Source organism: Eublepharis macularius, chromosome 1, assembly GCF_028583425.1.
Source record: "Eublepharis macularius isolate TG4126 chromosome 1, MPM_Emac_v1.0, whole genome shotgun sequence".
NCBI classification, from domain to species: domain Eukaryota; kingdom Metazoa; phylum Chordata; class Lepidosauria; order Squamata; family Eublepharidae; genus Eublepharis; species Eublepharis macularius.
The window spans coordinates 253,699,679-253,720,308 of record NC_072790.1 but is presented as its reverse complement, the minus strand read 5'-3'; the positions used below and the strand labels follow the sequence as shown (position 1 = coordinate 253,720,308).

General features: G+C 53.3%; 1 protein-coding gene across 1 annotated transcript in view; it reads right to left on the bottom strand.

The window, feature by feature from the left end:
* Positions 1-20,630, bottom strand: part of SV2A (synaptic vesicle glycoprotein 2A) — a 40,729-nt gene that overhangs the window by 8,314 nt on the left and 11,785 nt on the right. The window contains exons 2-9 of the mRNA XM_054987270.1: positions 13,880-14,060; positions 13,127-13,278; positions 12,691-12,824; positions 11,176-11,265; positions 10,190-10,300; positions 9,846-9,934; positions 3,833-3,997; positions 3,213-3,346 (exon numbers count right to left, since the gene is read on the bottom strand). Of these exons, the coding sequence (XP_054843245.1) occupies positions 3,213-3,346; positions 3,833-3,997; positions 9,846-9,934; positions 10,190-10,300; positions 11,176-11,265; positions 12,691-12,824; positions 13,127-13,278; positions 13,880-14,060 (1,056 nt within the window). The remainder of the gene's footprint in view (positions 1-3,212; positions 3,347-3,832; positions 3,998-9,845; positions 9,935-10,189; positions 10,301-11,175; positions 11,266-12,690; positions 12,825-13,126; positions 13,279-13,879; positions 14,061-20,630) is intronic.

Sequence of the window (20,630 nt, the reverse complement as noted above, 5' to 3'; positions counted from 1 at the left end):
TCCTGCAAGATGGTCCATTTTCTCTGCTTCGAGCTGACACTACCGTCATGATCCCTCCACGACCATTATGGGAAAAGGCCTCCAAACTAGGTTGGACTCAGCAAACAACTCTGTGGCGTGACTGAAGCAGACCACCTGTGCCAAGCAGGCCCCTCACCTGGGGAGATCAGGTGCAGCTTCCAGGTGACAGCACCAAGCACCACCCCACAGCCTTCTGCTCCTCCTCTACCTGCTGCCTTAGCCTCCCAGGAGCCTTCTTGGTGGGCTGATAGCTTTCATCATGCACATATGATCGACAGTTGGGCCTCTCTCTATATATTTACACTATGCTGCAGTATAGCGGTTAAGTGGTTGGGTTGCAAATCAGCACTCTGCTGGTTCGACTCCCACTCCTGCCATGAGCTCTGCAGATGGCCTTGGGTGAGCCACTCCTCTCAGGGATAATAACAATGACTTTGTTCACCGCTCTGAGTGGTAGAAAAGAGCAAGAGTCCAGTAGCACCTATAAGACTAACAACATTAGTGGGTAGGGGATGAGCTTTCGTGAGCCACAGCTCACTTCTTCAGATGCAGCTAGAATGTGAGTCCATCTGTCCTTATACGTAGGAGAAAGGAGTGATTACAGAAGCCAAATGAAAAAGAGCCGATGAATGACAAAGCTGGGCATGACTGGATAGGGTGGGGTATGCAGAGAGGTGGTGGGTGTGGAGAAACCTGTATTGGTAATGAGAGAGAAAACCTAGATCTCCGTTCAGTCCAGGGGGATGCATTGAGCTTTGTTATCTTGAGCTTCATGACAACAAAGCTCAAGACAATGCATCCACCTGGAAGTGAAGAAGTGAGCTGTGGCTCATGAAAACTCATACCCTACCCACAAAGTCTTATAGGTGCAACTGGACTCTTGCTCTTTTCTACTGCTACAGACAGACTAACACAGCTACACATCTCACTCAGAGTGGGGCACTCATCTGTCCAAAAGGGCAGGCGGTATATAAGCATAGTTATTGCTGTTGTTATAAAATACAGAGGTTGAGTCTGAGCTGCAGTTTCTCCTCAGCGCCTCCAACTGCATGACAAATAAGGATCAGGACCACAAAGCTTGTGCAGAAGGAGCCTCAGCCTTCCTCCCTACACCATCTTCCCAGCCTGAAACAGACGGGGAGAGGGGTGTTCCTGGGCCAGCTGGGGAACCTCTAGGTTTCCTCCAGGAGCTCAGCTTCCAAGATGGCAGAAGGTCCCAGGTTCAATCCCCGGCTTTGCCCATTCAGGGGACCAGGTAGGAGGTGACATGGAAAATCTTTCTCTGCCAAAGACTGCCCTTGACAGCACCTATGCTCGAGAAAGCCTCTCAGGGCGGGAGCTGACAGTGTGAGCAAGGCGTCCAAGCGGTGAGATCTGGAACCACAGAGCGGCTGCCCAGTCAATGCCAACAAGCAGTTCCCATTGGTAAGGGCGGGACGACGCCTCTCTGCAGGCAGCCTAAAGCCCAGGCAGCGGGAGGGGCACTCTGCTCGGGTTAGACCTCAGCTAGGGTATGGTGTTCAGTCCTGGGGACCACAATGTAGGAAGGATGTACACAAGCTGGAAGGTGTCCAGAGGAGGGCCATGAAGATGGGGAGGGGTCTGGAGACCCAGTCCTACGAGGAAAGGCTGAAGGAGCTGGGAATGTTTAGCCTGGAGGGGCGGCGACTGAGAGGTGGTATGACAACCCTCCCCAAGTACTTGAAGGGCTGCCATATATAGAGGATGGCGCGGAGTTGTTTTCCGCTGCCCTGTAAGGTCAGACCAGAAACAACGGCTTGAAATTAAATCAAAAGAGTTTTCAGCTAAACATTAAGAAGAACTTTCTGACAGAGAGAGGGGTCCCTCAGTGGAACAGGCTTCCTCGGGAGGTGGTGGGCTCTCCTTCTTTGGAGGTTTGTAAGCAGAGGCCAGATGGCCACCTGACAGCAGTGCTGATTCTGTGAACCTGGGCAGGTCATGAGAGGGAGGGCAGGAAGGGTTAAGTCTGTGCTTAGATCTCGTGGCCCCTTCTTACACGCCCAGGGTAAGGCCAATGACCACCTTGGGGTCAGGAAGCAATTTCCCACAGGCCAGTTTGTCTAGGGATCCTGGAGGTGCCTTGCCATCTTCTGGGCATGAAGCAAGGGTCACTGAGGCAGACAGGCGGGGTGGGAGTTGTGAATTTCCTGCATTGTGCAGGGGGTTGGACTAGATGATCTTGAAGGACACTCCAACCCTACGATTCTCTGATTCTAGTGTCTTCCCCCCACTCTGCCCTTTTGGGGAGAAGGAAATGGTTTGCTCTTGAACAGATATTTCTCATGCACACTGAATGCTTGTTTTAAGTCATTTTTGTTATTTCGAGAACTATTTATTGCCCATGGGGTACGCAAATTAATTTTGATTTGTGAATAAGACTGCAATCCTCTGCACACTTCAGTGTTTATAAGTCACAAATGAACTTTGAATCTTATTTCCAGGTAATAAACCATCATGACTTTACGCTGTGCAGTAAATTTATGGCATCTCTCCAATAGCAGTATCTTTAAGTTTGCTTTATAAAACTTAGTTGCAAGGATTTAGGTGTAGATTCCATTATTAGTGTAGCAGCATTTATATACTTACTTATTTAGATATTGGGGGGGGTAGTTGTGAATTTCCTGCACTGTGCAGGGGGTGGACTAGATGAGCCTGGAGGTCCCCTCCAACCCTAGGATTCTAAGAGCCGAAGGGCTGTTTGTCCCAGGCTCTTAGCCCGCGGCTTGCAGCCAAACCAGAATGAGGTCGCAATGTCCTTCTCCTTGCCGTTACCTGCTTGACATTTGTACTGGAGGGTCTTTTGGGGGTGTGGATGCTTTTGCGAAGGACGTGGTTACGGTTATTTCTTTTTGCAAGCTGTGTTGAGTCCCCAGTGTCAAAGATAAGTGGAATAAACATAGTCTTGAAAAAGACATTTTGTTCTTACAACTCCTGCCTGGTTATTCAGGCCTCCCCTCGCTCCTCTCGGAGCAGCGCCCTTGTTCTCATGACAATCACAAGGGCCCTGCGAGGTGGAGGGTCAGTATAACCAGGCCCCTATGGCATAGATGGGGGTTGTAGGAACTGGGGCTCGGTGGGGCCTCACATTGGAGCCCGGGAGTTCACAGCTCACAGCCAGTCTCATGGTTGTCACGGCAGCCTCGAGAGGAAGCAGCAGCATCCGAGATTACCTGTGTTGTAGAAGATGCTGGAGACAAAGGTGCAATTCTTGAAGAAAGTATTGCTGGAGGTGACATCTTCGAAATAGCATTCCTCAAACAAGGTGTCCACGAAGGAGACTGACTTCATCTTGAGGCCTATGAACCTGCCCAAGGGAGAGGCACCCACTGAACGCTTCTCTGGGGTAAGGAGAGGCAATGCAATACACACACACACGCGCACACACACACACACACACACAGAGCTGTCTTCTTCAGGCACAGGACACAAGAATAGAAACCAGAGGCCAGGCAGAAGGACATCATTTGTCCAGTTACAGCCATGACTGGGGCGTGTGATCCGGCATTTGTAAACTGGACATAAAGCGAAGTATATGCCAGTTCAGCCTAATCCACCTATGCCGGTTCAAACTAGAGAATCCTGAACCAGATTGGGATGGCCAGATACTGATGGGCTGGATTAAACCATGTTAATTCAGGACAGGACAGAAGAAGACGAGACCAGAGGCCGAGAAGAAGGGTGCCACCGGTCCAGCTGCAGCCACGACCCACCGAGCAAGGCCCAGGCCCCCCCCTGCCCACCCACTTGCGTGGTCTCCGTGGCCCTGCAGTTTGCAACCCCCAGCACCTACTTGTCGTTGAAGTATTCCCCGCGGCTGTGGATCTGGTTCTCCAGGGTGAAGTTGAAGGTGAAGTGATGCACCTGCTCCCGGTCAAGGACTTTGGTACGCGAGGCGTACTCCAGGTTCTGAAGGTGCTTGATCATGTCTGGGAACCAGACGGTCAAGCCGTAGTAACTGTCAGAAGAAGGAAGAGTGGAAGGAGTGAGGGAAAGAAAGACACAGAGAGAGGGAACTGAGGGACAAGCTCCAAATCAAGACCCGTCACTGGGTCGCATCCCGCAGGTCTGTGCCGCTAACTGTGGTGCTTTCCTCCAGGACACAGAATGGTCCTCCGACACTGAAGGCCCGTGGCAAAAGAGCATCATGCACCAGACTCCGTGCGCTGGAGGAAAGCACAGCGGCTGGCACTAATCCAGGGGATTCAAACCAGTGATTAATTTCTAGGCTGAACCTGGAAACTCCCTTGCAGGCCCGGAAGGGCCCCCCCTCCAGCGTCCTGGCTTGGATCCCACCAAAATTATCGGCAGACTGAGGGGTTTCCATCTGTGTGGCTCTTCCCCCTTCGTGCCACAGAAATGGCAGGGATGGAGGACAGGAACTCTGCCACGGGACAGAGGAATCAACAAAAACCAACCCTCTGCTCAGGGGAATCGTCCCGTGGGAGAGGCCAGGCACCCTTTCTCTGGGACCAGCACAAACTGGTACTCACACACGTGCACACACCATCCTGCCCATCCAATTTATTTTTAAATGAATTTTATTTTATTAGAGGGTGGTATTGTAGGAAAGGGATCCCAGATGTTTCACTAATGAGTTAGAAACCATAGATTTCACCATTACGTTGCCTGACATATTATCTGTTGCTTTAAATATGTACTCCTGTATGCTACCTGTGCTTCACGTTGTCTAATGTAAGTCCTAGAATTGATTATGTTCTGTTTCAGCAATTCCTCAACCCCATGCTGGATCCTTGCTAATACTATCTCTTTGTAAACTTGTATTCACTTACCCCATGACATTATTTTATGGAAATGTTCTTGACAGTGTATGGAAATGCCTGCCCTTGTCCTTGCCACTAATTGTACTAATCTCACACTATGTAATCCGCCTTGAGCCTCAGTGAGAAAGGTGGAATATAAACAAACAAATAAATAAATAAATAAAATTTATATCCCACCCTCCCCGTGAATGGGTTCAGGGCAGCTAACAACATCAATAAATAACAATAAGTGCCAGCTTAAAAACATAAAACCATAAAAGGCAAATTGCAAATTACAATAATCCAATTTCTGATTTCAGGCGTCGTCGACCAGGAATCCGGAAAGAGAAAAGGTTCTGTTTGATGGCGGAAATACCACAAACCGAGCACGCCATGGTGAGGAGCCCGTAGCTTGTCTGCGAGCCCCAAAACTCCGAGGCCCAGTAAGGTATACCTGTCCCCGTCCCCCCAGTGCCTTTTGAGAGGAACATTGCCTCTGCACATGGAGGTGCACGGAGCCAGCCAGCCACCTCCTGCCAACCTCTCAGTGCCAGAGGCGAGAGGGATGGCAGCAGTCGCAGGGGGACGGTTGGTAGCGTCAGTGGGATCGCTGAAAAAGTGTCGCTTCTAAGCTGCAAGTGGGATGCCACACGCTTTAAACTCCCTGCATATAGAAAGGCAACGTGTCAGAGAGAAGGGTTCAACTACCTTTCACTTTGATATGCTACTTTTCTACATGAAGGGAGGATTTGTTCCCACCCACCCTAGTGGAGCAGTTCTCACATACAATCTGAGACACCACTGGACTCTGTCAGTGGCAGTCCCAGAGGCAGTAAACAAAAAGTACTCTGTACATGCTCAGAGGCACACACTGATTATTTGCTGTAAGCCAGGCATCCTTGCTCAAAAACCTCAGGTAAGTGATGAGGGAGTTGGTTCATTTGGTTCTCAGCTGCTGTGCCACGTTTCCGTGGCCCCCTTAGTCAGGAAATCCTTGGCACGCTTGTATGTGGAGCCTCTGAATGCTTTGCACATACGTTCCGTGGCAGCTGCCAGGACAGAGGGCAGGAAACTGCAGCTCTGGTCTGAGCCTCTGGCAACACCTGTAGGGTTGCCAGCCTCCAGGTGGTGGCTGGAGATCTCCCAGAATTACAACTGATCTCCAGGCCACAGAGATCAGTTCCCCTGGAGAAAATAGCTGCTTTGGAGGGTGGACTCTGTGGCATTATACCATTCTGAGGCCCCTCCCCAAACTCTGCCCTCTCCAGTCTCCACCCCCCAAATCTCCAGGAATTTCCAAACCTGGACCTGGCAACGGTAACCACCTGGCCTCTTCCAGCCCTGGAGTTCTCTTGGTGGAGGAGCTGCGTGGCTGCTGCCTCCGCAAGAAAAGAAGAGCGCAGCAAGCCGGGCTCCTCACGCCGCAGCCCCAGGCGGAGGCCTTTGATGCTCCTTGTGCTGTACACCTTGTAGCATGAATGACGCAGCATTTCACGCTTGAATGGCAGCGGGGGCAGAACTCCCTCCTGTCAGGCATCACACAGGCGGAGAGGGAAGCCGCTGTGGAGGGATCACACAGGTCCATTCAACCAACAGCAGCTCTTTCCTCGCTGCAAGGGGTCTCCTCTGGCAGGGGCAGCTGCCTTGTGGGGGGCGGGGGAATGACCAGTGGATCCATGGGACCCCACTCACGGCTGTTTGGAGTGCGATGGGCAGGGGGCTGTTGGGAGATGGGTCTGGATTTCTGTTTAAGTGCCATTTTCAGTATTAAAGGCCTTGGGCTCTCCTGCCATGGCTGGTGATTCTACGGCTGTCCCGAATCTGATTGAAAGCCCCAGTGTCTACTGCAGCTTTTGGAAAGCCTTTCCAGGCCGCTGGGGCATCTGTCCTACAGTAGGCAACACAAGGTCTTTCGTGCATGCTCCTTCATCAACAGGGGGGTTACAAAGGAGACGGCTCAGGTTCCATCATGCACTCCTGGCCCAAAAGTTCAACAACGTTGACAGTATTTGCTAGCCATTGATCTCCAAGTTGGTGGCTCTTTCCTGCAGCTTCCTGCCTCTTGCAGCAGAGGAACCATCCCTGCACGGGGGAAGGCAGTACAGAGCAATGGGATTCAACCTTGTGTGCTGGTCAGAAATGCCCTGTTGTTTTTATCTTATTTTCCAGATGAAGACCTTTGAGCAAAGCAGGAGAGAGTATGTCTGTAATAACAAAAGCCTGCCTCTCTTTCTCTTTTTCTCTCCCTGCTCCACAGGCCAAAAGCAAACCAGCCCTCTGGCAGTCCAATCCCACCTGCCTGCGGGAAGGCAGGCGCGAGCAGAAGTGGTGCAGCAGGGAACTTAATGGCCTTATCCAGACCCCTCTTTGGACAGAAATGAAAAGCAAGAGCCAGGTTATGGGGTGGGGGCCTGCTTAGCCCCAAAGGCCAGCCCCAATGGCCCTACGGCACTCAACAGCCAGGGAGAAGCCTCGGCCAGCCTGCTTTCCGGTGTGTAATGCTTCAGTGGGTGCGGAGATCCAGGATGTGAGAATCTTGGTTGACAGCCCTAATTGAAAGACGTTACAGACCATTCGGTCACTTTAGGAACATCAAAAGCGGCCTGCTGGATCAGCCCATCTAGTCCAGCTCCCCATCTCACCCAGTGGCCAACCAGTTGCCCTTGAGGGCCAACAACAGGGCACAGAAGCTGAGCCCTCCCCCTGCTGTTGCCTCCTGGCACTGGTATTTATTTTAAGGTTGACTGCTTCTTATCATGGAGGCTCCCTTTAGTCCCCATGGCTAGAAGCCACTGATAGACCTCCCCTCCGGGAAGCTGTCTAATCCCCCTTTAAAGCTGTTTTTTATTCTTGCTCTTAAGGCTCCTTGAGATGAAGCTGGGACCAGTTTGAACATTCAATGCTTAAAATATGGGTCAAAAATTCAAATTGGGGCAGGACCTCAAACATTCCTTCCACTAGAATCAGCAAAGAATATCGCTGGAGGGACCGTCAGGGCCTACGAAGTAACAGTCCCCACACTCAACTGTCTAACAATGTCTAACAACCCCTGGCCAAATGACCTCTGGATCTATGGCCAAATGACCGCCGTTCTTAACAGGATGGGAAGCAAAGAGGGCAAGAAAAGTTCAAACAGTCGCCCACTCAGCGCAGAATTAGGGCCACATTCTCACATGGCTCACAACATGCAGAGTTTCAGCCGAAGGTAAACAAATTTGTCCTTTAAAAGCCTTCCTTCCTTTTTTTTTAAAGGCATTTTTTCACTAGTTTTGATTTTAAAGGTTGAGTATTTTCAGAGCGGCTTTTAATGACGAAGACAGGCAGGCTAGAGGCAACCCTCCCACACTTGCAAGACGACCAACTGCACTGGTGGGGGGGGGGGGAAATGCCTGTAGAGAAGGCGCCTATTAGCCATTGTCCATGCTGTCACCAACCCAGTTTCCTTCTCTCACCCACATAACAATTTTATAACTTTTTTAAAAAAACGGTTTTGGCGGGAGGTAGAATAAAGAGAACACATAAGCTAATACAAGCAAGCAAGTCTGTGTCTATGACTCACAAAGCGAGGAACAAGACTGGAAGGTATTTTGTTTCACATTTGGTCATGTATCACCTGAGCATGTCTGTGGAAATCATAAAGAGTCCAGTAGCACCTTTAAGACAATCCAACTTTTTGTAGCATAAGCTTTCGAGAACCACAGCTCTCTTCATCAGATGCATCGTCAGATACAACTGATGAAGAGAGCTGTGGCTCTCGAAAGCTTAAAGGTAAAGGTAGTCCCCTGTGCAAGCACCGAGTCATTACTGACCCATGGGGGGGATGTCACATCACGACATTCGAAAGCTTATACTACAATAAAGTTGGCTGGTCTTAAAAGTGCTACTGGACTTTTTACTATTTTGCAATTACAGACTAACACGGCCGACTCTTCTAGATCTAAAACTATGAATATAGTCTGAACCCAGCGGAACCACATTTCAAAGCCACTTTGCATTAACTGCACAAGTGTCCTAAACATGAAGTTCTCAGCATTTGAGAAATCAAAATTATCCATGAAACTGATCAAGCAGGAGAGACAAGAGGGGGGGGGTGTCCTTGTGGGCAGATCTCAGACCCCCCCCCAACTTCTGCAGAGGGAGAGGCCGAGAGCTTCCAGTCACCCCCACCCCCAGTGCCTTTTACAGCCGAGCTGCGGAAGAGGGCTTTGCATCGCAGAGTTATGCAAAGATTCATAGGAAGATGCTCTGGTTTGCATCCAGAAATCGAACTGCTTACTTGCGGAAACCATTTGTCCAAGAACCACAACCTCTGCTGCACTTATATGTTCAGCAAGTGACAGCTCAGGTGACATGAAGTAACACACATGACAGTAAGCTCACGTAAGACTCCCTTCATTGTCCTCTCTTTCACTGGCGGCTCTTGCGCACTACTGAAAGTTAGTCGCTAGGGCACCGAGCCATCAACGGGAAGCCTCAAGTTCAAGCCTCGCCTCGGCCACCCGCTCCCTCGGCTCGTCCCGGCCTCTTGCACCAGGGGAAGGCTGCTTGTGCAGGAGAAAATCACCGCTGCGAATTGATCAGATCTGTGGAATCCAAACCATTGCCTGCTCAGGCTCAGGGGCCCCCCAAGACGAGAATAATACTGATCTACCTCCCCAGGGTGCTGGAGAACTTCTGCATACACAATATACACTCTTGTGCTTGCTGCTTTTTATGCTATAGAATTCAGAGTTCCCTAGAAAAATATGATGAACTCCGAATGTCCCCCAAGTAGGCAAGAAGGGAGATGAGGCTGAGATACCTTGGAATTCTCTGCTTCTTTGAACAGAGGTTGTTCTATCAAGCGAACCCTGCCTTTACAGAAGAACAAAACTTCCGAATCTTTATTGCACATTTGAGCCCTGAAGGTGACAATTCCACCCCAATGACCGAACAAGCCAAGCCATGAAATCTAGTGGAGACAATGCACAGTGGAAGAAAAGCCGAGGACGCATGCACCGCCCCCTACTGGAGGATCCCACAGTAGCCCCCGAAGTGCCCCACCTGAAAGACATGGTGAACCAGACTGCCATCATCATGAGCGTCACGCGGCGATACTCGGGAGCAAAGCACTGGTGAAAATTGGCCCAGACCTGGAAACAGCAAAAACAAAACCTGTCGTGTATGACACGAACTCCGCTCCTCTTGTATTGCTGCCTGCTCTGAGGTCACGGAATGTCTGCAAACGTTCTAGCTGCTCAGGATGAAAGCCTTAGCAAGAGAATGTTGCAGAGCTACGGAACCCTCTGGGTGGACAGCAAGAAGAGAGTTCCGGTGGGCCAACAGGGGCTCCATTCAGGAGGCCACACTGCACACCCCCTCTCAGTTCCCCAGGTCAGGCCACATACTTGCTGTGAAAGGTTTAAACAACGGACCATCCAGCGCCGATACCAGGTGCCCGTGTCGGACTGGATCTCTACTAGTTCATCCTCCTGCTTGATGGTCTTGATATGGGTGACCTGCAAGAGAACGGAGGGGAGAGCGGGTGACCTGGGGCACAAGGTGTCGCTCTTACTTATCTTTATACCATGGGTAGGATGCCCACCCACCCCAAAGGCGATGCAGGCTTCCCTGGGCTCAAGAGTGCTAAACATTGCCCAGTAGTGAAGAGTCCAGTAGCACCTTTAAGACTAACCAACTTTATTGTAGCATAAGCTTTTGAGAACCACAGCTCTCTTCGTCAGATGCATCGACAGCTTTCGAGAACCACAGCACTCTTTGTCAGATGCATCGACAGCTTTCGAGAACCACAGCACTCTTTGTCAGATGCATCGACAGCTTTCGAGAACCACAGCACTCTTTGTCAGATGCATCGACAGCTTTCGAGAACCACAGCACTCTTTGTCAGATGCATCGACAGCTTTCGAGAACCACAGCACTCTTTGTCAGATGCATCGACAGCTTTTGAGAACCACAGCTCTCCTGTGGTTCTTGAAAGCTGACGATGCATCTGACGAAGAGAGCTGTGGCTCTTGAAAGCTAATGCTACAATAAAGTTGGTTAGTCTTAAAGGTGCTACTGGACTCTACTATTTTGCTACTATGGACTAACACGGCTAACTCCTCTGGATCTATAAACATTGCCCAGTGTTTAGCACATTGTCCAATGTTTAGCGCATTGAATAAGTGCTAAACATTGCCCAGATTCTTAATGCAGTCACCTGGGAATGCAGGTGACTGAAGGGAGAGGCTGAGAAAAGGAAGGAGTGGCTTCCCCCGGCATAAGAGACTTCAAGATGAAGTTCCCTGGGTCAGGGGGAGGCCCCACGGTTAGTGTCCCAGGACCACTCCCCTGGGAGATTTTGGGAAGGACTTCTGCATGTTTCACTACTCACTGAGAAGACCCGTTCCGGGTGCCCCTTGGCTCTCATATTGGTGTCATGGACCTGCTTCAGCACCATCCAAGCCTCGTCATGTTTGCCATTCTAGAAAGACAAAGAGGAGATGCTGAAAAAGAAACTCCCCTCCACCTTTTCTGGAGGGATAACGTCTAACTGGTGTGCCAACAACGGGCAATATGTTGCCATGGACAGGGACCGCTGCTGGGGCTCTCAGGGCTGCCCCCCAAACTTGTTTTCAGGGCCAAGAATTGCACTGCAAAATGGAAAGCTGTGGCCAGTGGCTAAACTGTTTATTTTATTTATAAAATATTTGTTCCTCACCTTCCTCATCATTAGACAATGGCTCATGGCACCTTAAGGGTCTGCCTTTTGCAAAACACCTGATGTTCACAAGATATTTTGGACTGCATAGTTTAGAAAAACAAAGAAAAAAATACATCCTTTCGTGTCTCTCCTAAGCCGCTTGGAGTGGGGAGAAAAGCAGGGTGGAAATGCACGTACGAATACTTAAGCTGTGACACGCTGGGCTCTTGGGGCATGCTTGCAGGACTGGCTGAGGGGCTTTGGAGGAAGCCGGGGGGCATCTGTCAGGCAACCTATGCATCACAAACCCCCAGGCCTTGTTCTCTGCACCCGCTCTGTTCAGGCAGTAAAGGTAAACTAGGAAAGCCACTAACTTTGTGGCCAACAGAATATGCCCCAATCAAGGGTGAGCTTCACCTCTGCAGCTGTCCAGCAGTTTTGTAGCTGTGCCTGACGTGTTTGTTGCATTTCCTTCTGTTTTGCAAGCCACATCTGTGTGTGCGCAGTAGGGATTCTCCCCCACTGCCACAGATAGTCAGGTCAGAGGATTAAATGATACGGGGGCAAAATGAACTTCTAGGATAAGGCAGTTTTCAGCTCCCAGGCAACCTCTACAGAGCAGAGAAGGTGCTGGACTCGGGCTGAAGCCCCTGAGAGGAGGCAGAGCTCGCACTTGGCAGCCCCTCCAAGGAAGCATGTTGGATTTAAGCAAGGCAGGGCTCGGCTCCCTTCTCAACAGATACCTGCTGCGGCACCCCCTCCCCAGGGCTGCCAAGCTGGACTGTCCTTTGGCAGCCCCTTGCCCCCTGCCCTTGAGGGGGACTGGACTTTGACCAACCCAGCTTTGGTACTGGTAGGAACAGGGCCTCCATGCGCAGGGGCAGTATGCATAGGAGTTGTCCGGAGCCGAGTAGAGGAGCCTCTCAGATTCACACGCTGCCTCCAGGGGCCTGATCCAGCTGGGGTTCTCTGGCGTTCCCCTACTGCGCCTGCTCCTTCCCCTGTCCCCTCCCGGGCCAGGCCCTCACACCCACTCCTGGCCGTGCAATGGGATGGATCCACTGGACCTGATCTGCAAGCGGCTGCGCTCTCCCCCAGAGCAAGGAGCCTTCCCTCAACCCAAGAGGTCCTCTGAGCTGGGGTGGGAGTGCCACCATTGGTGGAGGAGGTCTGTGGGATCCAGCCCACGTTGGGGGCCCCGTTTACCTCCAAGAAGAAGCGTGGGCTCTCTGGCATGGTGGTGAGAGCCCCGATGGCGAAGACGGAGGGGAAGGCACAGACCAGGACGAAGACACGCCAGCTGTGGAACTGGTATGCAGAGCCCATCTGGAAGCTCCACCCTGTGGCAAAGGGGGCAAGAGGAGGTCGGAAGAGGGGAAGAGGAAACGGAGAGCTTGAGGCGAGCGCATCCCCTCGGGCACTCCTGGCTCCCTTGCTCTTCAGGCCTGCCCAGGGCCACTTGGGACTTCTGGAGATTCCCCTCTAACCCCTTTCAAACTTATACTGGATGAAATTTAAGATTAAATACCCATGCGCCTAACCCTTATGGCTGGCGGGGCCAAGAAGTCCCAGGAGCACCATTTACTTGAGGGTCAAGACGGCTCCCCCCGTGGGCACCTCCCCGTGGCTGCCCACATCTCACCATAATGGGGGATGATGGCCCAGGCCATGGCGGATGCGTAGATGCCCCCGATCATCCAGAACATGCACAGCCAGCTGAGGTGTTCCCCTCGTTTCTCCTGGGCCAGGAACTCAGAGTAGTAGGAGAAGACAATGGGGATCGAGCCCCCGATGCTGCGAGAGAGAGAGAGAGAGAGGAAGAGGCAGGTCGGCCCCGATGCTCAGAGACAGCAGAACTCTAGGCCGGGCTCCTTGGGGGGCTGTACCACTTCAGGCTGTGGAGGGGAGGGAGCATTTGGGCACCTGCCCAGCACTTCTTCCAACTGCAGGGTATGGGTGCCACTGTGAAGCCACCCCTCATTTCATAAAAACTTTCCACCCAGAAAAAAAAGTGGCACAGCACGGAGCGGCCTGTGCCAGCAGAAGAGCCACAAGCCGGATGTTCTCGTCTCTGACGTCCGAAAGGGAGCAGCACTGGCCAATCCATACAGGGAGCTACCCTGAGCAGAGGCCTCTACCCCTCCCCACCCCAGGATTGGCCCAGGCCCCCCCAGGGTGGGCTCTTGCCCATTGCAGACCCCTGGAAGCGGTGTTCAGGGCAGAGCTCTGCTCCCCAGGATCTCCAGGGTTCATTTCAAATGCACGGCACAGCAGGCGAGTTCCTCGCCCACAGGACGGCAGAGGAGAGTCTGATGGCACGTGGGCAGCATCCACAATGCCTGCTGAGGGTCACTGTGCCATTCCAGCAGGACTGATGGCTTGACAATGCCCTTACCCCACGCCAGAGAGCAGCCGGCAGAAGAGGAAAGTGCCGTAGCCCTGGACGAAGGAGGAGAAGAAGGCGAAGACACTGTTGACAGAAAGGGACATCAGGAGGCACTGCCTGCGCCCGAGCCGATCCGCCAGGCCGCCCCACAGGAACGCGCCGACCATCATCCCCAGGTAGACTATGAGGCCTGGGGGAGGAAAGGAGGTAAGGCAAAGCGAGCAGACCGCGGGCTCCCCCTACTCACACACCCCAGCCGTGGGGAGGAAGGGGTCCTGCGTTCCGGCCAGGCTGGCAGCATCGGTAAGGTGGGTTGTGCGAAGAGACCCCAGCTCCCGCCTCCCCAGGGCCAAAGGCGGCTCTTCCAGGCAAACGACAATGTCTGTGCCCCAGTGAACACCCTCCCTTACGGAGGCTCAGTCCTTCCCGCCAGAAAACCTGGATGGATCCCGGCCGAGTGGATGTTTTGGAACGGTCAAGAGGAGGACCGGAGCCCAGAGGCACCGGTGCCTTTGCTCTTAGGTGGAAGGGTTGTTTTTTAAAAAAAAGAAGCCATCTGTCCCGTTTTCCCACCTTCCGAGCACTGGCAACCGGGCACAACAGATCAGGGACGGACAGGGTCCCGCTGGTTTGGGAGAGGGGGGCGCTCCCTGCTGGCCCATTGTTTGGCCTGACCCATCCCTTGGGAAGACGCTGGCCGGCCTTGAGGGGGGGAGCAGAATCTCCCCCAGTCTAAACCCACCTCTGCTTCCACCCCAGCTCAGGCTAACCACACTGCCGAGAGAGAGAGAGAGAAAGAGAATATTAATGCATTTGGATTGCCTGGGAGGGCGGGCTCCGGCCATGACATTGTTTGGGGCCACCTCACGTCATAACCCAGCCCCGGAAGGGGGTGTGAAGGGCCAGTGATGCCAAGGGCACGTGCTGGCCTGCAGGGGGAAGGGGCTGGTGCCACAGCGCATGGCTTGTGGCCCGCAGAGCAGGAGGCTGGTGGAGATCGGGCAGTTTCAACTGTGGCGCAACCCAGCCTCGCCGCAAAGTCATGCATGTTCCAGGAAAGCGGGGGGGGGGGGGGAGGACATCGCCGCCTGATTTCTCACAGTGTGGGCAGCAGGCGCTTAATCCTTGTGGCCAGGCCTGCCGGCGGCGGAGGCTGAGTAGCTCCTCTTAGTGGCGCTGAGCCCTTCTCTCCTGCTGCCTAATCCCTGGATTAATGTGCCAAAAGCCAGGCCAATTATACTGCCTGCCAGATGCTTTTCTGGGGAGGGGGAAGAGAGGGGGGAACCCCTGCACTTTGCCAGCCTCGGCTTCCCACCTCCATCAGTGCCAAAGAGTCTGGGTTCCTGGAAATCATCGCAGCGCCTCAGGGGACTCTTCCTCCTTTGCGCCAGTGTGCGGCACATCGCATGGCTATTCCCAACAGCTCTACGGCTCTCCCTCCCACACCCTGTTCTTGTGCACGCTGGACTTCGGACATTCAAGCTACAAAGACACAATCCCATGTCCCATGAACACAGAAACAGAGGGCTGGAAGGATTCCCAAGGGTCAACTCGTCCAACCCCCTCCACAACGCAGGGAATTCACAGCTATGCCCCCCACACCTGCCTCAGTGACCCCTGGTGTATGCCCAGAGGAAGGCAAACAACCTCCAGCATCCCCAGGCAATCTGGCCTGGAGGAAAATTCCTTCCTGACCCCAAAGTGGCGATCAGCATTATTACCCTGGGCATGCAAGAAAGGTCCACAAGGGCTATCCCTTCTGGCTCATCCCTTCTGCCCCTCCCTCTCCCGATCTGTGCACATTCATATTGAGTCAGAAAATCATCATAGCTGTCAGGGGACCACCTAGCCTCTTCCTGAATACCTCCAAGGAAGGTCTCCCGGCCAAATCCACAAGACTTGCTCTCTCTTTGTCTCCCTCCGCTTAGAGCGGGTTTGTGCTTAGCACGTCCATCAAGCACACTGACTCCCCTGTGGGCAGGCTCCCTCACAGACAGCGCACATCGGATCACGGAGCTATCATGTGGCCTTTGCACACCACACTTTTTCACGGAACCAATTCACACAACCAGCTGCAAGTCACCAGCTGTGTGTGTGTGTGTGTGTGTGTGTGTGTGGTGTGTGTGTGTGTGTGTGTGTGTGTGTGAAGGGCATTCAAAGTCATAGCTGACTTATGGTGACTCCTGCTGCGGTTTTCAAGGCAAGAGGCGAACAGAGGTGGTTTGCCTTTGCCTGCCTCTGCATAGCAGCCCTGGTCTTCTCTGGAGGTCTCCCATCCAAGCACTAACCAGGGTTGACCCCGCTTAGCTCCCAAGGGCTGATGAGATGGAGCTAGCCTGGGTCATCCCGTTCAAGGCCACCACGCAATGCACATGCATGTGTGAACGAGCCCTCCAGTGGCCACGGTCATCACTGGAAAGTGCTTGTGTTACTGAGAGAGGAAGAAACCTGACACACAAGCTCATGGCTGATGCACGCCAGCTCTTGGTGCAGGGGAAATGCCTGCGTGGCAAAGCAGCCCTCGGCCTGTTCCCGAGGCTGGCCCTTGCCCGTACCAGCCCCAGTCTTGTGGGACTGAATGGCCTTACGACGTGGGAGGGGGCAACACAACGTGTTTGGGGATGCAAGGGAGGGAGAGTCTGTCTATCCCAGATGGATGACCTGACGGAGAAGAAGAACGCCGTAGCGGCAGAGGCCAGCAGAGCCGGAAGGCCCAGCGCCCGCAGAGCCGAGAGAGGGCTATTTTTAGCCTGACTTCCAGCTCAAGCTGAACTGCAGTCACACGACTGGGACCTCGGCGATGCAAAGTGACAAGCGGGCGGGCGGAGGACGGCGGAGATTGAGAGAGCCTGAGATCAGCAAGTCTTCCTCTTCCAGAAGCCTGCCATCCCGCCAGCCCCCCCCCTCCAAATGCCCCGTGCAGGTGAGCCCCTCGCCAGGCAGGAGCTCCCGGTTCAGGCCAGAAAGCGCCACCGGGGCTAATTCCTGACCGAGACGGGGAGCCTTGTGACGCTGAGCAGGTGCACCACTAATAGGGTTGCCAACCTCCAAGTGGGGCCTGGAGACCTTCTGGGACGGAAACAGATCAATTCCTATGGGGGGGGGATGGCTGCTTTGGGAGGTAGACTGTATGGTGTTATACACCCTGCTGTGCTCTCTCCCCTCCCCACACCCCAACCTCCCAGCCAGGCTGCCCCCCAAAATCTACCGGAATGTCCTAGCCCATGGATCCCAAGGTGGGGAGGGAGGGAAAGCCTCCCAGGAGGGGCCGGGCCCTTGTTCACAAGAAGCAACTAGGAAGGCAGCCCGGGGCCGGGATGGTTGGCAGGGACCCCCGGAAGCTCTGTCACAAGTGTCTAAGGCCCTTCACAGCTCTCAAGAGCTACGGTCATCTCTTTCTAAACAACTAACATTACACAGCAGGACAGCGAACGTAGCCCGTCATATCAGAAGAAAAGTTTTGCTCAAAGCCACAGAAATGTTTGGCATCTCCTGTAGGAGCTTAATGGAGAGGAACCTTCTCTCATCCACTCCACTGACGATGCACTGACGAAGAGAGCTGTGGTTCTCGAAAGCTTATGCTACAATAAAGTTGGTTAAAGGTGCTACTGGACTCTTTACTACCATCCGCTCCAGGAACTGAGGCCGAAGGACAGGCAGCCACCCTCAATGGTCCTCCACTAAAGGAACATCCCCCAAATAGTCCTGCTGGTACGTGTCTCCCAAGTCAGGGGAGGTCTTTAAAGGGAATCCCAGCAGCTCAAACTGATCTCAGATGAAAACAGAGGACCAGGCCCGCTGTCTCAAGCCCAGATGAGTCCGGCCGAGCTTTCCAGTATGAGGCAGAAGGCGGGCAGCTGTCCTGCACCAGAGAAAGATTCCAAGTTGTCTTCAAGGGCTGCCTCATGTAGAGCATGCTGCAGTAGTCAAGCCTGGCAATGATCAAAGTATGGATCAGTGCAGCCGGATCTGACCAGTCCAGGCAGAAAGTGAGCCTTTGAGCAAGGTTGAGTCAGAAAGAGGCACTCCGGGCCCCACCCTCTTCCTCTTATTGGAAGTGTCGGCCTTTATTCAGACACTTAACTTGAAGAGACGGGCAACGGTAATCGTGTATGTAATCAGTTGGTCCATCACTGCCAGAGCACCTGCTCCGCTTCAGTTCCACTCTGATAATCCACCGGCTCAGGATGGAGCCGAACAGCAATGGAACAAGCCGTCTTGGGAGGGAGCCTGCAAGACCTCCCCACTCGGAGAATTCGAAACAGTCTTCCTCGGGACCAAAAATTGCACAGGACCACACCTGGTGATTCCCCCAGCCAGTGTGCAAAAAGGAAGCCGACATGAACAGGGGTTGGCTGGGGCAGGGCTAAAGATCTGGGGGCTTTTCAGTCTTGAAAAAAGGCAAGCGAGGGGGCGGCAGGATAGAGAGACTCTGGCTGGCTATTAGCAGGAGAAAGCTTCAGCCAGCAGACCCTGCCTTTGGGCTGCCTGGAGGTGTCCAACTAGCCGCTGTTGGAAACAGGCGTCTGGGAGAGAGGGCCTCTCCATGGCTGGCTCCAGTAAGACGGCTCCTCTTTATGCCAAGCCTGGTACCTGAGCAGAATCTGGCACTACAGGCATAGCTGAGCTCCACCACCACCTTCCTTCCACTTTCTTTTCAAAAATTTGTGGCAGCCACTTGAAGAAGGCCAGTTTATGGAGGGGGGGCAGTTCAATCCCACGGATCTGTTGCACGAATGCTGATGCTTTGCTCTGGTGCAAGAGGTTCTCACATCAAGAAACAGCACCAGAGGACAGCATCCTACCCAATCCCTGACGAACCTTTCGAAACAACTCTGTACCCTTTCTTATCTTCACTCTCAATATTACAAAATTAGGAGGGGGGAACCAGGCCAGAGGGTGGGTTGCCAGGTCCCCCAGGGGCCAGTCTAGGGGCGGGGGGCAGCGGGTATTTATCCCTGCATGTGCAAAGTACATGAGTGCGCCTGCACCCACCCATCGCTCCAGAAAATGACACCATTTCTGGTCATGCGCTAGAGTGACCAGTTGCAGGCTGGGAAATTCCTGGAGATTTTGGAGGTGGAGCCCGGAGAGGGAGGGGTTTGGGGAGGGGCCTCAGTGGGGTACAATTCCATAGAGTTCACCCTCTACGGCTGCCATTTTCTCCATAGAAACTGATCTCTATGCCCTGGAGGTCTGTTGTAATTCCAGGAAATCTCCAGCCACCACCTGGAGGCTGGCAACCATAGCTTGTGCCAGAGGCCAATTCACTAAAATTAATTTTTATTGAATCAGCTCTGGTGCAACCCGACACTTTCATGTCATACCAGTTTGGTATGTAGTGGTTAAGAGCATGGGACTCTATTCAGGAGAGCCGGGTTTGATTCCCCACTCCTCCGCTTGAAGCCAGCTGGGTGACCTTGGGCTAGTCACAGCTCTCTCAGAGCTCTCTCAGCCCCACCCACCTCACAGGGGGATAATAATGTTGTTGTTGGGGGGATAATAATGACATACTTTGTAAACCGCTCTGAGTGGGTGTTAAGTTGTCCTGAAGGGCGATGTATAAATCGAATGTTGTTGTTGTTGTTGTTGTTATACCCCAAAATGACATCATTTGGGGGCATGACAAGGAAGGCTGTGTGCACCTTTGGCATGGGACTTCCCACGCAGGTGCCCCTTCCACCCCACTGGCCAGGTAGCAGCTGGGGGCCGGGTATCTCCTACCCCAGCAGGGGAATGGCGACCTCGGCTGCAGCTCATATTGGAGGCATGCTTTGAAGCAGCAACACCTGGACGTTCTGCTCAAGCTCTTCACATTGCAGCTGTATAAGAGGAAAAGCAAAAGACAGATTCCACCCCGCCGAATGTCGCCGACGCCTCGCAGCATCCAGAAATCCGGCCCTCCCCCTGCCGCTTCCTCAGAATTGCTCTTCCTTGGAACATTCCACGGACTTCTCCTCTCTGCTGGGATGAGTCACTCTTTGCTTCGCTGCTGTCCAGCATTCCAGGCTGATTCGACATGGCAAGTCGCTCTGTGCGGCTGGAAGAGGGGAGGGGGACTATCCCAGCCCCAGCCCGCCAGCTGGAGAACCCCTCCTGCCGAACCCTTGCCTGCCTGCGTGCTCAGGGTCTGGCTGATGCCACGTCGCAGGTCTAGGCCTGGTGGCCAATGCCTGGGTAGAAAACTGCCCTGGAAGCCTGCACCCGCTGCTCCAAACTGCCGTGGAGGCGCCTGGTTCTGTAACCACCGACTCACAAAGGGGGCCTGAGGCAAGCTACAAGGAGATTTGGGGGTCTCAGCCTTTCATCCCACATCATCGGGGACACGGGAATAACTCTGGGTCTACTGTATGGGTTGCCAAGATGATTCACATGAAGCCATCTGAAAACTTCCACAGGGTTGCTAAATCCAAGAGAAAACCTGCTAGGCCCCAAAGGGCCCGCCGAGTCCACCTTTCCGTTCACAGCACAGCCCAACCAGGCTTGCCAGGAAATCTGCAACCAGAGCCCCAGGGCCGGATCGCCCCTCCCACCCTGTGGTTCCTCCTCTCCCCCATCTCCGGCAGCCAGTATGCAGAGGGACATGGAGGGTTCCTTTAGCTGGCAGTTCTGATCTGCAGATAAGACCGGCCTGCCGTAACAGTTTCCAAAATAATCACGTGAAGCTTTTCGAATGCCCAAAGTGTGCCTGCAGCTCTAAGTAGGACGCTCCTCCGCCAATCAATTGTCTGCGCCCCGTCGATGGCCCTCTCAGCTAGTG